This window comes from Esox lucius, chromosome 10 (genome assembly GCF_011004845.1).
Source record: "Esox lucius isolate fEsoLuc1 chromosome 10, fEsoLuc1.pri, whole genome shotgun sequence".
Classification (NCBI taxonomy): domain Eukaryota; kingdom Metazoa; phylum Chordata; class Actinopteri; order Esociformes; family Esocidae; genus Esox; species Esox lucius.
The window spans coordinates 13,095,138-13,113,123 of NC_047578.1; the positions used below are offsets into that span (position 1 = coordinate 13,095,138).

A 17,986-nucleotide genomic window follows, 5' to 3' on the forward strand; every position below is an offset into this window, starting at 1 on the left:
AGGAACCCAGATGTTGCAAAAGGGGGCCAACCCACCCTGACCAAACTACCCAACTTTGCACTGACTGTCTATGAGTTTAAAGTCCTGGATATACAAACGAAAGACATGACAAAATTAAGTAGGCTGTTAAAAAACGTCGCTCCCGTGGCTGGAGTTCAATAGAGACCCATCTTTCTGACGCTGGATTCAACATTGAGCTCCAAACATTCAGGGCCATGGGGCGTCCAGGAGCAGGGTTGAGAAACATTGAGTTAGAGGGTAAATGTGTTTGCCTAAATAATGTTAAAAGAACTGCTCGTTTCAGTTTGTATCTGTCCAGCAGAGAGTGCTATACCCACATCTGAGATTGTTGGATGCTTTGTACATTTTCTGCAATTTTGTTTTAAGTACACAGTTATTGTGTTGTTTTAGGCAAGTCTTTATTGTTTTTGGCTCCTAGGTTATGACAGTGTACTGACATGGTTCTGTTGGTAACTGACAGCTGGTAACTTTGGTACAACAAGATGTGAGACCTGTAATCCTGTAGACCTAAACAGAACATCAATGTCATGTTACTGGGGTTAGGCAAAATGTTATACATTTTTTGAGTGTGTGTGTGTGAGATTTGTACCAAAAATAAAGTGGTATTCCACTCTCTTTTGGAAATCCTAATCTGATCCAGACATTTTTTACATGTTTTCTTCTTTCTAAATATACGTTAAACTTCTTCATGCTAACTTTTTAACATCTACATACGGTTGTAAAACCTGTCTGGATGAGTTTATTAGCTCCAAACAGAAATTAAATAGAGGTAGAATCATGCTGCAACTGAACTGTTTTAAAAAAAAACAGGGGCCACCAGGAGGGCATTTTCTACCATAGAGGCATCCCATGAGGGCACATTGTCTTGCATTTAGGAGCACATAGAGGCCAACAAATGTTCTAGCAAGTAGGGCAGCCTACCTGGCACTGCATCACATTATCTCCACTGGAAGGGCGCCCACTAGGACACTGCATCATATTTTCTTCACTGGAAGGGCCCCCAGAGAACACTTCATCACATGTTCTCCACTGGAAGAGCACCCAGAGAACACTTCATCACATGTTCTCCACTGGAAGGGCACCCAGAGGGACCTTCATCATGTTTTCTTGCACACTGGGTCAGTGGGCCACTGTAGGGAGCACTTCATCATGTTGTATCTACCATATGGCCATCCAAGGGGGAACTTTGGCGACACCTTTTTCTGACATTGGGCACCAGGTGGGGCAATCCCCCAACCCCATGAGTCCACCAGGGCATTGGAGGACAGTGCCGTACATGAATTGAGCTTTGTCCGTTGTACAGGGCCCATCCCACCAGCCAAGACAGACACACAACCTACAGCAGGACTATACAAAAAACAGAAATAGATATATAAGTTCACAAAATATGCTATTAATAAATCAAAAACCCTTTTTATAAAACTAAATGAACTGATGTGGTGCTGCCATAACTGTTGCAAAGTGGTGTGTCAAATGTTTTGCAGAGTTTATGAATTGTTTATGAATATTGTAGTCATGTTGTCTTTAGGAAAGCCTGAACATCGTAATGTTGTAGCTTGAATGGTTCAATAGTTAAGTGTTAGTAGCTTAATATAGGGCAAAGATAATGCATTTTAACAATTACATTTCATAACTCAGATTTGGTTTGCTTGTCATAGGTGAATAGGCTTATTAAATTAGAACGAAAAGTAAGATCTGTAGTAAACACAGGGATATGCAAAAATATTGGACAAATACTGTCAGATGTGTCAATTTAAAAATGAAAACCCAAGTTCAGACATGACTTTTAACACCACATGAGAAGCTCAGACAGTCTAGACCTTGTGTGGAAAACAAACAAGCGTCTTCCTACTGAACAAACCATGGGTGCAGCCTGGAGCAAAACATTATATCCTGACAGTTATGTTTGAGCGGAACTGGAGCAGACCTTTAGTTGAGGTGATTGTTTTCAATGAAAAACCTATTTCTTAATGAGGAAATAAATAGTTCCTTTCAAATACATGTAATAATTTTGGAGGGCATTGCACATGAAAACCTCCACTCATTTCCATTTTTAGGGTTACGAGATGAGGCTGTCTATACAATGTTAGTTCAACATGTCTTAAGAACATTTTATCCAACAAGTAACCATCTCTATTTTTCAGCAGCACATACCAATACAACAGGGTGTGGTTGCAGGATCTTGTGAGTCTGTCTATAATCAACATCCTGTCAGTGATAATTATATTTTCCTGGGAGCTGACATGCAGCTCATTATAAGTGAAAAATCACTCATAAACCTAGCTTGTGGTCTGCATGACAAGTCATGGAATGCTTTAGGTTGGCACAATACAAAATGTACTGTACAATTCATTTAAATGATGTAGACACATTTGAGCCTTGCCTACTTTAGTGTAAAGGTGTTCTATTGAAGCTCTGCAGATACGTTTCCTTGTATTTACCCTTTAAAGATTCATGTATGTACCTGAAGCAGATTTTGTTACTTTATGTTGGACATTTCTTTACACTGAAAGAAGTCTATGACCCAAAAGAAACATTACTTCAAACATGCTTTAAACAGCCTGTCCAGATGTCTGTCTTTCTACTCCAAACATACTTGTCTGCTGGTGTATTGTTTTTATATTGCCTGCTGCCAGGACTATGTTTATCAAATATGTTTAGATCAAAACCCCCTTAATGATGAGAATAATTTTGAGTTCCGTGACGTCGCCCGGTATAGCGCAGCCGGGGCCCCACCCTGGAGCCAGGCCCGGGGTTGGGGCTCGTACGCGAGCACCTGGTGGCCGGGCCTTTCCCCATGGGGCCCGGCCGGGCTCAACCCGAAGGAGCGACGTGGGGCCACCTTCCCGTGTGCTCACCACCTGCAGGAGGGACCATAAGGGGCCGGTGCGGAGAGGATCGGGCGGCAGTCGAAGGCAGGGGCCTAGACAACCCGATCTCTGGACACGGGCTGCAATCTGAGGTGGGGCTGCAATCTGAGGTGCTATTTAATGTCTCGGTCACCCGGGAGGAGCTCAGAGTAGAGCCGCTGCTCCTCCACATCGAGAGGGGTCAGCTGAGGTGGCTTGGGCATCTGTTTCGGATGCCTCCGGAAACGCCTTCCTAGGAAGGTGTTCCGGTCCCGTCCCATCGGGAGGAAGACCTAGGACACGCTGGAGGGACTATGTCTCCCGGCTGGCCTGGGAATGCCTCGGTGTCCCCCCAGAAGAGCTGGAGGAAGTGTCTGGGGAGAGGGAAGTCTGGGCATCCCAGCTTAGACTTCTGCCCCCGCGACCCGGCCCCGGATAAGCGGAAGATGATGGATGGATGGTTTAGATCATGTGCTGTTGTCATGCTCTGCCGTCTGCATTTTGTCTCACAAATACACAGTGGTTGGAACCAAGAATCAAAATCCACTGGTCTAATGTCCCATTCTCATGTTTCTTGGCCCAAACAAATCTCTTTTTCTTAGTAGTGTCCTTCAGTAGTGGTTGCAGCTCATAAAGGCCTAATTAAATCAATCTCGTAGTCTCTGAATAATTGATGTTGTGTGTTTGTTACTTGAACTCTGTGATGCATTTATCTGGGCTGCAATCTGAGGTGCTATTTAATGTCGATTTCTGAGGCTGGTAACTAATGAACTTATCCTTTGTTTCATTTCCTGTGGCGGTCTTCATGACAGCCAATCTCATCATAGCACTTGATAGTTTTTGCGAATGTACTTTGCATGTACTTTCCATGCTGACAGAACTTCATGTCTTAAAGTAATGATGGACAGTCATTTCTCTGGTTTATTTCAGCTTTCTTGTCATAATATGGACTACTTCAGTACAGACACAATGATGGTCTTCTACCAACCCCACTCTGTAACACTGTTTTCCATGTGTTATTTCATAGTTTTGGTGTATTCACTATTAATCAATAATGTGGAGAAAATATGTAATAAAGAAATACCCTTGAATGAGTTAGGTGTGTCCAAACTTTGACTGGTACTCCATACTAAATGCTCATTAACAATAATACAAAAATATTACAGGTGTTGTTCCTTCTGACTAGCTACTGAAGCATTGCTTCTGCCAAAACAGAAATGTAAAATCATGAATAACTATTATTCAAGAGAAAGCTTTGCACAGACACAACAATTTCAGATTGAGTAATCTAACAAAAGTCCAATAAAAAAAGAAAATCAATCACTGCGCTCCTATTTTTGGAAGGAGAAAAAGAAATTGCAAAGCTATGCCTAAATTAATTAAAAGTAAATAACTACAAATTAAAATATGAGTACGAAACTGAATGTCTTTGGTGGGATGGGGGAGGTGGGGTTTCTTCTTCGGCGTCCTGGTGATGTTCCAGGTTTATTGGTGAGGGTCATGGTGGTTTGGTTAGTTGACCGGAGCCTTAGAAACATTCTATGTGTAAATATTGTGGTCGTATTTGAAATGACAGGATAAGGTATTATAGTGTTCTGTAGAAACCTGCACTAAAGATCTAGGGCAGGGGTGTCAAACCGGTTCCACGGAGGGCCGAGTGTCTGCAGGTCTTTGGGTTTTCCTTTAAATTGGTTCCCAGGTCAGACCTGAACAACCAGGTGGGGGTAGAAACTAACCAATTAGTGAACTCATTAATCAATCAGGTACAAGGTGAGAGCGAAAACCTGCAGACACTCGGCCCTCCGTGGAACCGGTTTGACACCTGTGATCTAGGGCTTCGGACCTGTTTAAGTACTGAAGTCATTTATAACACCAGGCACCATGTGATACAAGGGGAAGTGACATCAAGAGAAAGTCTTTGACGCAGTGTTTAGTGTCATGAGAAACTAATAGAATAATGTACATTATTTAACATTCGTCTCATGCATTGTTAGCAAAAGTAACTAACTTACTAATTGTCAAAAATATTTTGTAATTCTGGGCAGGCCTGGCGCTAGTTCAAACATTTTGGACAGGCATATGATTTCCATGACCGGGCACGTTTATCACACTTAGCAATGTCGAATAGTAACATCAGCACGAGGAATGGAAAGCAAATAATTTCAGCATGTGTGGATTACGGAGGCTATAGAATAGCAAACAGCAAATTCGAAAGCTTTTAGTAAGTAAAGTAGTTACACATTCTTCGTAGCTTAGTGATCACATCGCATAATAAAGCACAACTTCGATCGCATATGAATGCAATAGAGCTACATTACCAACAGTAATTAGTTACCCCCCGCCGCTACCGGGTCTACTTTAGGAGGGCAGCAGTATCACACTGAATCACTGTTCTGGTAGTCCAAATAAGAGTCCATCTGTTTAGCTATTCAAATGACATTGTATTGTCATAATGTTTCGTGAACAACAGGTGTAGATGAGATGAAAAATAAAAGACATAGGGATTGGAAATTTAAATAAATACAGAGAATAGTAAATTGGAATGCTACTAACCAGATGGCAGCCCTTATATAAGATCTGTGTTACTCAATCATTATCTTTCCATTTCAGAAAAACTTTTACACCTTGTGTGAATGGCTCCAGGCATTAGTTAAAAAGGCAATAAAACATGCCAAGTTTGAGATTTATTAATCATATTTCAAATATCTATATTATGTGACACTAGGGACGAGTTGTCCATTATGTGCATTTTATATATATTATGTATCACCACTTCTTATATTTGGTTTGATCACTGGGTCACATTGTACATTACATCACAATCTCACTTCTCCACAGGAAGGATATCAATCTAGAACACCGAGATATAGATCTGCAAACGAAACGTCACATTTTTCTATGATATGTGTGTGCTTGTTTAAACAGGCCACAACTGTCAGATCATAACAACATGGTGTAGATGATGAAATATTACACCCCACCTGCGCTTCAGCAAAAAAAGCTTGCATTAATGTCAAACATTGACATACTGAATCAAATTATTCTTATTTTAGAAGCTAAGTGATCCATGTTATTGACTGACATCAGAGGAATGGCTGGCAGGTGCTGCTGATCCTGCTGCCTTGCATGTTGATTCTGGACCAGGAAAGGGCATCTCTGATGCACAGGAAGGACACAGCTAAATTCATCATGAAGGGCCGGAGTGTCCCCTGGGTCCGCATACACACCCATGTTATTTTCATGCAATTCTACCTACTTTTCCATGAATGGCTTGTGCCTTGTGACTTAGGGGTAAAAGCTGTATTGGGCTCCTGTAGGTTACAGAGTTGAGGCGCTGGTACCTCACACCTGCCAAGCCATAGTATAGATAACTAATTGTGGCTGGACTGGCTAGGTCATAGATTATTTGGTGTAAAGGTCCTGGGTGGCAGGGAGCTTGGGGCCCGGTGATGCTCTTGGCTGTTCGGAGGACATCTCTGAATTGCCTTGCAATCAATCACGCTGCTATTGGCACTTTTGGCTGGAGAAGTTGGATAGAAGGCAACAGATAGGTGTATGATGCATAAGCCCTTAAATTGATCATAAAAACAGAACTTTATGTAATTTTTTTGAGGATTAAATTCATGTTGCCTTGTAGAGAGATGTGTACAGCAGGCCCTTTAATAAGGGATATTTTCCTGTGTTTCAGCATCAGCATATAAACTGCAGACATCGGCTTTAAGTTTGAAATTATCTTACAGTATGTCAGGCTTGCTATAATGTCTTCTGCATTTTGTAAAATAATACACAATTCAAATATATAACTTGTAAATTTTATATAGTTTTATTTAAATTGTAGGCCTATTGCATAAACACTTCAATAATAATCTATTAACTGTATACAACTGCATTAATAAAATAAGATAACTTTGCTCATAAACAACACAGCAAGTCTGAATCTGTTTGAACATTTTACATTTTAACAAAAGTACACAATAATGGACAATATCAGTTATCCTATTACACTGCTTCACATACAGCATTTTAAATATAAAGTACATGGTGACAGTAGTAAATCAGCAAATGTTATCCTACTCTTCAATTTCTGTTTTTGAATATTTAGATTTTTTATTATAAAAAAAATAAGTGTAAACCAAAGCTGGAATTCAGATCCCCTCTTCTCTATCATAATAGTTAGGTAACCATGTCACTCCATTATGGCACAGTACCAATAAAACTCTTAATACCATAGCTCTTAATTCAAAGCAAAAACCATAGGGCACAAATACAGACATATGTAAATACACACAGAACATTCCTCCCCAAATATTTTTTTTTTAATTAACCTTTCTACTACATTCAAGGGTCTATAAACACTTAGAAAATAAAATTTGTACCAACAATCCATTGGCTTCAGTTTTAGGATATCAAAAGACATTTAAGAAACTTAGTCCCTGAAACATGGTAATAACACATTTATTTTGAGCACATACGGTCACTTTACAGAAGACTAAAAATTTATTATTTCAACAGAACCAAAAGAAACTACAATTCCCACCAGGCCCTGACACAGCAGAGGGAGAATCTCTTTAGCCAATCACAGGCCCCCAGGTCTGCAGGGTGAGGATCTCAACAGCCAGTCACAGGCCTCGAGACTGCAGGGTTAGGATCTCAGCAGCCAATCTCTGTGGGTCCATGAGCTGAGGGAACATGTCCATGGCCTTGTCCACCAGATGTCTGTTAAAAATGGCCAAAAGCTTCTTCCTGACCTCTTCCTTCTCCCAGCCACCGGAACTGTTCTGGGTCAGATTAGGTGACCAGTGTTTATGTGGCTCCCCCTGACCAGAGCTACGGAGAGTCTGAGGATGGGCAACGAACGGATCTGACCAGTACGTCTGCGGTGGATGCTGGACCATGCCCTGCTGGTGGAGGTCACTCCCGTGGTTATACTGACGCATACCGACAGGAAACATGGGGTGGCCGTCGTTGAGGTGACAGGGGGAGCAGTAGGTCATCACACCTGGGTGGTTGTGGGTGCTGTAAGGGCCTGCCAAACCCATGCTACGACGTGGGCTGTGGTGCTGGTGGTACCCTGGGTTCACCCCCATGGATGGCTGAGGCTGGGAACAGAAGCTACAAGACGGGTTGCTGCTAGGCAGGGAAGTGCGTTGTGGTCTCATACAGAGGACAGGCTGTGAATGGCAGTTCCCGTACCCAGCATTACAATAGTCTCTGGTGGGATCCGACGCCTGGCTCTCAAAGGAGCCCAGTCCAGAGTCTAGTTGGCCCTGAGAGATGCAGGACGGGGTCAGGTCCAGGCTGGTCGGCGTGTGTCGGCTGGCCTTGTCCTTCTTAACCGGGGACCTCCAGCTGGCACGATGGCCTCCCCGGAGCAGAAGCACGTTCTCGCTGGTGTGGCCGTTCTTTAGGGAGCCATTCCCCTGTTCAAGGGTCAGTCTCTGGGCCATCCCCTCCAGTGTTAAGTCAAAAGCAGGTCCAGCTCCTTTGGTGGGGTATTTGTGTGATGACAAATGCAGCTTGGCCTTCTCCCGTAGCTCATCAGCCACGGAGCAGTTGGATTGGTTGGCTCGCTCCGGGTGGTCAAATTTACACTTCATCCCATAAGTACATTTCTTTCCTGAATTTGTGAAACATAAATAAGAATTAATTAGTAGTGTTTGGTTTTTAGAAAACAATACAATACAATAAGGCTATCAATTTCATCAGTTAAAATACAATAAATAGTTTCAGTTTTGCAATAAGTGTTAGTCCAAGTGTTTGTGTTAATGTCAACCACAGGACTACCATGGCACAGGCAGAACCTCACCATAAGGGCATGGCTGTTTCTGTGGTAACCGAGGAAACTTCCGCAGAAAATTATCCAGAGTGGGACCATGGCGACCAAGTGGGTCGTCTGGGGGCATGAACCTAATGGAGGGAGAACAGTAGAGTTTAGATTCACACCACACTGTGGACAAATAATGTACTATACAATAATGGCAAACTAATTTGGTTACCACAATAGTTGACTTATAAACCACTATAAATATATTATGGTTTATTCATAAGTTATAGAAATCAAACTATTATGAGTTATTAGTATAACATTCATGATTTGACCACTATGTGTATTTTAGAGTTGTCACGGTTCATGGAGTAATTCAAATAAATCTATTAAAAAATATATATTTTTCAGAATTAATTGCCTTAGGTCTTATATGCATCATGGCAGCTAAGACAGTGAACATTGAGGACAGTACAGGTTGTTCTGGAAAAAATGTCCCAAGCTTTGGGAGCCTTTCACATTAAAAGCACAAACTCTGTTGTCTGCCACCAGGCCCGGAGCCATGGGGGTTAAAAGGGGGCATTGCCCCTCCAGATAGATTTTGTGCCTCCTCAGTTTTGTTGCCCCATAATCACAGCAAATGGTATATGAATTATATATGCCCCCTCATGTTTGAAAAATGCCCACTCAGTCATTGCATCCTGTAGCCGGGCCTGTCTGCCGTTATTGGATTTTACAATAGCGTATTAACTGCCTGCATTTTACAGCATCATCAATGTTTAAACATTTGATGCAAGAACCATCCATTAATGAAGGCTTCAGTGTCAGGCAAGGAAAAGTGAGGTTTCAGCCTCGTTGGTACAGAAAGGGAATGGACCAGCGGAGCTGACCAGCTAGAAAGGAGAAGTTCCTGTTGTCATTGGCACATGTGAATTTGGAAGCCTTGATAATCCTGTCTCCTATCACCTAGGACACATGACGTAAAGAGTGTAGCCTAATGAAAATCAATATCCTTACAGAAAAGGAGATGATTCCAACCAAGCCCAATGTGAACTGAATATTGTTTATGTAGTAATAATGAGTCAAATTATGTTTTTCTTAACCACAGTAAATAAAGTTTTTATAATAATTCTGCCCTACAAAGCCAAAAGACCTTAACAGGCCACAGTGTGCAAAACGTTGTTTTGTCGTCCAGCCCAATGAATTGTAGGCAGAATATTGGAAATGTTGCAATTCTTTGTTCTTTTAATGAAGTTATTTATTTATCTACATAAAAATATTGAGCTCAAACTTGATTAATGTGTTTGTGTATTTAAAAATTAGGGGCATTTTTTGTATTAAGTGCATGTCAGCAGTTTTAAGATGCAAAAGCAGCCATGTTTTTAAGAAAGCAGTGTTTTTGCATTTTTAAATCCAAATTATTCAATTACATGTCAGAGGAATCAATAGATTTCGAAAATAATCATTAGTGACAGCCCTATTATATTTCAGGATCAACAATAAGTTGCCACAAAACTCACTTGTCATTGACAAACGAGTACATGAGCAGCCTCTTCTCTATGAAGCGCTTCCATTCCGGCCTCTCTCCCTGAAGGTCACGGTAGGTGTCGTTGGACACGATGATGCCGTCAGACTCGTGCGCCAGCTTGACGATGAAGCGATCGTCATAGCAGACCACTCGTTTGCCCGCTACACGTCGTGAAGGGGTGAACACCACAATCTTCTTTCTCTCCAGCTCACGCAAAATTAATTGATCTTTAGAACAGTGAAAAACACTAACATTAGATTTATTTCTTTGTACATTTTTTACAGTTTAGTAATTTAGCTGAAACTCTTATTCAGAGCAACTTACAGTAGTGAGTGCATACAATTCCAACCTTCTGAATACTTGATCATTAACTAGGTTTTCGCTAACATATACTATTTGTTTTTATCTACATTTGTCTCATTGGTGTTCTCCCTCCACTTTGAGCAAAATATTGTATACTGTCTTATTTGGTCGCAAAAACTTGTGTAACTTGAACAACACACGCTGTGAAAGCATGACAACAACAATGATATTACATTGAAGGATAAAGTTTAATTGAGGAGCCTCAGATATTTTCAATTTGCCAATTAAACTAAATTAATCATTATCCAACTACAGTAGATATAAAAAGTCTACACACCCCTGTTAAAATGCCAGGTTCTTGTGATGTAAAAGAATGAGACAAAGATAAATCATGTCAGAAATCTTCCACCTTTAATGTGACCTATAATGTGAACAATTCAATTGAAAAACAAACTGAAATCTTTGAGGGGGAAAAATTAAAAACTCACAATAACCTGGTGGCATAAGTGTGCACACCCTTAAACTAATACTTTGTTGAAGAACCTTTTGATTTTATTACACTCAGTCTTTTTGGGTAGGAGTCTCTTAGCATGGCACATCTTGACGTGGCAACATTTGCCCACTCTTCTTTGCAAAAGCGCTCCAAATCTGTCAGATTGCGAGGACCCTCTTCAGATCACCCCACAGATGTTCAATTGGATTCAGGTCTGGGCTCTGGCTGGGCCATTCAAAAACATTAATCTTCTTCTGGCGAAGCCATGCTTTTGTGGATTTGGGTGTGTGCTTTGGGTCATTGTCGTGCTGAAAGGTGAACTTTATCTTCAGCTTTCTAACGGACGCCTGAATGTTTTGTGTCAGAATTGCCCTCTATTTGGAACTATTCATAATTCCCTCCACCCTGACTAAGGCCCTGGTTCTAGCTGAAGAAAACCAACCCCAAAGCATGATGCTGCCACCATCATGCTTCACTGTGGGTATGGTGTTCTTTGGGTGATGTGCAGTGTAGTTTTTGTGCCAAAAATACCTTTTGGAATTATGGCCAAAAAGTTCAACCTTGGTTTCATCAGACCATAACACATTTTCCCACGTGTTATTGCGAGACTTGATGTCAGCCGGGCTTGGATGTTTTTCTTTGTAAAAAAAAAAGGCTTCTGTCTTGCCACCCTACCCAATAGCCCATTCATATGAAGAATATGGGAGATTGCTGTCACATGTAGCACACAGCCAGTACTTGCCAGAAATTCCTGCAGTTCCTTTAATGTTGCTGTAGGCCTCTTGGAAGCCTCCCTGACCAGTTTTCTTCTCGTCTTTTCATCAATTTTGGAGGGACGTCCAGTTCTTGATAATGTCTCTGTTGTGCCATATTTTCTCCACTTGATGATGACTGCCTTCACTGTGTTCCATGGTATATCCAATGCTTTGGAAATATTTTTTTTTTACCCTTCTCCTGACTGATATTTTTCAACAATGAGATCCCCCTGATGCTTTGGAAGCTCTCTGCAGACCATGAGATGCAACTAAGAAAACGTCAGGAAAATCCTACTAGAATAGCTGAACTTTATTTGTGATTAGTCAGAGTCACTTTAAATGATGGCAGGTGTGTAATGACTTCTATTTAACATGAGTTTGAAGGTGATTGGTTAATTCTGAACACAGCCATATCCCCAGTTACAAGAGGGTGTGCACACTTATGCAACCAGGTTATTGTAAGGTTTTCAGTTCAAATGTTTCCCCCTCAAAGATTTCAGTTTGTTTTTCAATTGAATTGTTTACATTATAGGTCACATTAAAAGTGGAAAAAGTTCCCACATTATTTATCTTTGTCTCATTCTTTTACATCACAAGAACCTGGCATTTTAACAGGGGTGTGTAGACTTTTTATATCGACTGTAGTTGGATAATGATTAATTTAGTTTAATTGGCAAATTGAAAAACATTGACTTTGGCAGCTGGAATAACTAAGTAAGCCAAGCCTCCAATCATCGTGCCATGAGAAGGCAATATGTATGAAAGGAAGTAATAGAGATGTTTAGAAAAGTCCCTTTTTTATCAGCTGAGCATGAAATAACTATTAAGGAGATACGGTTTAAACTAGGTTGCCATATAAAAACAGAAACATATCCGTGTTGGGTTTTTCCCTCCTGGTCTGTACTACTCTCACTTGCAGAGTAGCTGGGGGAGTGGCAATAATTTCAACCCTGATCTGTTTTATGTATAAACGGTTTTGCCTCTGCCTCAGGTTCAGAAACTGCTTCTGCTTCTTGCTCACACACAAAAAAAACTATAAAAATTGTCCAGACCAAAGAGACCAGCTTGTCCAGACCAAAGAGACCTTGTATGCAGATAACCCATAGTTGATATATCACAGATTACATAATATACTACATGTGCAATTTTTATGAATATAGCATTGAATCTCACGTTGGATACATGTCCACCCAATTACTGTATATTTAGCTTGAGCTTTCTAGATTACATGCAATAAAGGGCTTTTGTAATACAGAGAAGGAAGTAGACATTGGACCCTGGGAGGTGTATTTCTGACATCTTTACCTGAGATAGGGACATCTGCCCTCGTCTGCTCTTTCCTCCATGAAGGAACAAACACTGTAATATCATTATGACCCATATCCAGGAAGAAGTTCACAGCCAGCTGGATTCCCAGACACGAAAACACTTCCTTGTTCCCATGGCTACAACAGAGAGGCAAAATAACTATTGGTGAACAAGCAAGTGAACCATATCCTTGCTTGTACAAATCCTCATTGCCATGGCTACAACACATGAGCAATAGAAACAAACAATGTTGATCAAGAAAGCTAGTTGTACTAAATGTCCATTCACAATGATTTATCTGTGTGGTAAGGGATATTCATAGAACACTGACTTTGTTTGAGTACAAAATGTAACCCTATTTCCTAGATAGAACATTACTTTTGACCAGAGTCTTATGGGGCTATAAATGGAAGAAGTACACCATAAATGGAAATGAGGGAGCCATTTGGATTTTTTACTGTACCACAGGGGCTATATTAATGACAGCTTTGTTGGAGAGAGGAACTGCGATGAAAACTGTTTCCTTCCAGTGAAAAGCACTTAACTACACACAATATCACAGCATTTGCATTGCAAATCTTTAACTGTGTACACACAAATAAAATGGGAAGTCTTCTCACATTAGGTCACCTTTCAACTACATATAGCACCAGTCCTACTATAACCTCTAGACAGCCAATCCTGGAGCACATGTCAGTAAACCTACCTAGTTATGGTAAAGACAGACTATTGCAATGGATCCATTTATCATCAACTTAAATATTAACAAATATCCTTTGATCTAATGGCATTCAACTCTTTTCTTTTTTCATTTTCAATCAAACTCTTTAGATGCCATTATTCACTGTGACTATTAGCAAACCAGCACTCAGCAGTTCAGGGCTCACATGGTTTGGATAAGGTGTTAACACCTTATGGAAAAAGGATTCAATTTGGAAAGCACTTTAAGTAGGGCTAATACCAAAGTTTAAAGCAAAATAAGCCGACAGTCATGCCTTATTGGCCCTAAGGATCTGGCATGGCATTACATGCAGTGAGGCCTCTTCCCATTTTACTGTGCACTGATCTGCATGTTCAGATTTGCATACAAGAGCGATGAGGTAGAGCTATGCCTGTGCCAGCTTGAGCGTTGTATGGAAATGCTAACAAGCCAAAAAAAAACAGGACTCGCTTAAGGTGGAATAAGGGCGGTGTGAGAGACTCAGGCTGACAGTGACACTTGACTGACTGGGCTGAACTACTGTTGGCATCTCTGACTTCTAGATAGAGCCTTATTATGAAGGGTTAGTGGAAACATTTCATTAGAAAAATATATAAGACAATTACCCTTTCTTGGGGACATAAGGGATAATTTTGCTCATTCTATAACAACTTTCTCTATGGGCTTTCTGCTAAACCAATATATCTTAGAAACACAAATATAAACAGTGTTTCCAGTTGAGTTTAACTTTAGGTGACTGCTGGCCGTACTGACGCCACCATACAGCCCTCTTGGTACTCCTAATCTATTTAAATATATATTTTAAAAACTTTAAAACCTATATTTTAAGGTTTATTCAAGATATTAGCACCACTACAAAAAAAGACTAGTTAATGTGTGTAAGGAACATTTAATTGAAATCCCATATTCCTATTTGGTACTGCCTCCTATAGAAGGGCCAAGATGGTGGACATGTGGCTTCAAGTGGCCTACCAAATCAGATTCAAAGCAGCAAAATGGACAGAGTAACAAAGGCAATGACCACAAATCAGTTGAGAGTTTCTCACCTCATGGCCACATTGCTCCCATCGATCACTATGGGTCTCAGGGCATCTCTTTCCTCACAGCCTACATCCTCCCAGCTGGATGGTGTGACAGGTAGGCTTCCGACAGCCTCCCCTTGGGAGGCATCCAGGCCTCCCACATTTTCCCTCTCCTTCTCCATCTCCATCTCATCGGGGTTAACTCCAGTCCGTACAAGCTCCCCCAGGACACTGTTAGTGTCTATGTTTAGGCCAAACCTCCGCAGCACGGTCCAGACCTGTGCTGGGGAATAGCCCAGTTTACGGTAGAAGTCCAGCTGAGCCTCTCCAGGGTCTGGGGGTGTCTCACCGCTCTCCTCTGCGGCAGGACAGTGGGGGCCACTGCGGTGCATTCTCTCATAGATGAAATGGGGTGGTGGATTATTATGGAAGGCTGGCATCATCTATCACAATCAGAATCAGAGAGGGTTTTATTGTCAAGTAAGTTTCACAACAAAATAGGAATTTGTTCTGGTCCGTTGGTGCAGGACTTTTGTACAAAAGATGTATATCACAACTGTGGAACACATGAAATAAAATATGTCAGTGTTTGAAAGAGCTATTTAAAAGTTGAATGCTTCCCCAAAAGGCTATTATTTACATTTTATGACAAAGTGACTAAATAATATGTGGTTAAAATAAACACACCGGCTTTACCAGCTCTACATGCACCAGTGGTCTAGTAACACTGTGGGTTCCAATAGTTTTAGCTATCATTCGTGTCCTATGTTATACATTATAATGTTTAGTACTCTATAACACAGACAAGAACTTTGTTGGCTGAGGGGCAATTCAACAGTAACAAAATATACTTTCAGCAATTTACAGTTATAACATGATTGTTGTTATGTTTGGTGACAAAAAAGCAGAAAAATCTCAAATTCTTTAAGTGACCAATTATTCACAAAATGTATGCTAAATGTCTACTGCGACAAATGATTCAAAGATGAAATATCTGCAGAAAATGCGTAGCTGCGTTTTGTCATTTAAGTTTCCAAACATAAAGTGTTCTTAACCCATTTAGTGACTAATTGCCAGCATAGGTTTAAAGTATCAAGCTAGCTTGTGTTGGATGTTAGCCTGGGAGAAGTTACAGAACCTAGAGCAGGACAAAGGTAACACAACGTTAACTGATCACCTGCAAAAAATACACAAATTTTGGAGAACTTGACCAGTGTACTCGCATACATATTTCTTTCATAATGTCAACAAATAGTAAATAAATGGATGAAAATCAATAATCAATACACTGATTAATTACCTTCTCACAATAATTTATTGACAGGTTAGTGTTTATATGGATGATTGTGGGGTTCATGTAAATAAAATATACATGAGATAAGATTGCCTTTAGCTAGTATTTTTATCAAGACAGGATCAAGGAACTTGCATGACAAAGTCAGTGGGAATGCACCTAATTGGTAAGGGTATGCATAAACAGTTCTTAGAAATGGTGAAAAACATAACCAACTAGATCGTTATTAAATACTATTATGGTCAATAACTATTTTAAGGTTTCAAAGAATATTATCGCACAACATTGCAATGTTGGCACATGGTTTAACACATTTTAAACTGATAGCCTTATTTAATGAATTGAGACAAACTAAGATTACGGGTTTCTTTGCCGTTTGGCTTACTCAAGATATCCAGAGTGACTTACATAATTGATTGCACATATTTACTACTAATAATACTTCCATAACCAAGAGTCAAGGGGATGAATGACGGGCCATGATAATGAGAGTCTTATTGAGAACCTTTAGTGTCATTAAAGCTTTAGTGGACACACTAGTCAGGAGAACCACTTTTCATCCCATCCCAAAGGCAGCCACCCTACATTGGGCTATGTCCGACTCAATGCCCTGGGACATTGAGATTTGACCTTAAGACAGGAGGTAAGATGGCACTCCAAAATCAGTGGCAGCATCTGTCTCCAATACATGCATTGTCCAGGACAGACCCTGATTTTTACTGCTTCTTCAGAGGCAAGCCATCAGTGGGATGCAGTGTTCAATGCTGACGGCTTTTTTAGGAAATGTATTAAATTATATTCTATGAATTGCCTGTGTTCATTGTCTGAGACATTCGTCTCCGATATCAACCCGAGGTTCTGCCAAGTTCGTTAGTTTCGGGAAAACATCAAACTACAAAAATGCTAGCTCATAGTCTGGCTTCCTGAGCTTTTGACACTGTGATCAGGATACATATATGTAGCCAAAATGACAAAAGTAAGTCCTTAAAAGTAATAACTCACCAGTAACTTTTTGTTCAACGGTTTCAGGATTTCATTTTCGTGTCCGTGTAATCTATGTAGGCTATGTCAAAAAAAAATGCTCTTGGTGTGAGCAGTTTCACGGTAGACACCGGCTAATAGTCTAGGCAAGGAGAAAGTCATCCGCTTAAACTAGTCACGAGGAAACAGGGGTTTCCCCGTCTGTCTTTCATTGGTAAAGAAACAGGGTTACGGCAGTTGGTCTTTCATTGACTTGGTAATTAAAATGTCCGATGTTTTATGTTGTTAGGTACACATATTCCCTCTTAATACCATTGATTTACCTATTCACCTCTTTATGATAGGCTTATCGTTTTCAGGCTAAACAGTCTACATGTGGTACTGCAGTGCCGCTGTGTACTTTCTAAGGCTGTCCAAGTCTGATTACCATGAATATGTGTAATCTTGCACTACAACGCTTACCTAGTGTAACGAGCCACACAAATTCTTAATCTCAATGTTTGACAAAGCAGATACTGCAGTACTTGAATCAGACATCTTCAATATTCAGTATTCAGTATGTAAAATTCGTATTATCAATATATTATACTCAAATTAGGAACTATATATTTTCTTCTTAATTCTAAAATAGAATACTACATATTTCTGCCCATATTTTTCCCCCCTCTAAGTTACCCACAGTCTTGTGAATGATGTGAGAGACAAGGCTTGCACTGCATTTCCTTTGCAATACGATTAAGGATTTGGAATTTTATTAGGACATCCACTAATGCCAACAACAATAGATACTCTTTCTGGGGTCCACACAACTTAGAAAATTACACAGTACGACACGTGATTAAACACACATAATAACCTCCATAGACACTATTATATACAATACAAAATTAGTACAGGAAGTATGGGTTTAAGATTACATTGATGGATCCGGAATATATCTACTATTC

At 40.4% G+C, this 17,986-nt stretch overlaps 1 protein-coding gene across 1 annotated transcript; it reads right to left on the bottom strand.

The window, feature by feature from the left end:
• Positions 1-6,713: 6,713 nt before the first annotated feature.
• si:dkey-206d17.12 (PIN_Zc3h12-like domain-containing protein) lies at positions 6,714-17,444 on the bottom strand. Its single transcript, XM_010873527.4, has 6 exons — positions 17,061-17,444; positions 14,789-15,207; positions 13,019-13,158; positions 10,155-10,389; positions 8,677-8,777; positions 6,714-8,487 (listed from the first exon to the last, which is right to left on the bottom strand). The coding sequence occupies exons 2-6, from the start codon at positions 15,205-15,207 to the stop codon at positions 7,490-7,492; spliced, it is 1,893 nt and encodes a 630-aa protein (XP_010871829.2). The 5' UTR covers positions 17,061-17,444; the 3' UTR covers positions 6,714-7,489.
• Positions 17,445-17,986: the final 542 nt, after the last annotated feature.

What these genes read in the sequence shown, in the direction of transcription:
- si:dkey-206d17.12 (XM_010873527.4), bottom strand. Translation starts at nt 15,207, where the DNA reads ATGATGCCAGCCTTCCATAATAATCCACCACCCCATTTCATCTATGAG. An exon ending in TACTCGTTTGTCAATGACAA is followed by an intron (nt 8,778 to 10,154) that starts GTGAGTTTTGTG and finishes TCCCTCCATTAG; the next exon opens with GTTCATGCCCCCAGACGACC. An exon ending in GAAACAGCCATGCCCTTATG is followed by an intron (nt 8,488 to 8,676) that starts GTGAGGTTCTGC and finishes TCACAAATTCAG; the next exon opens with GAAAGAAATGTACTTATGGG.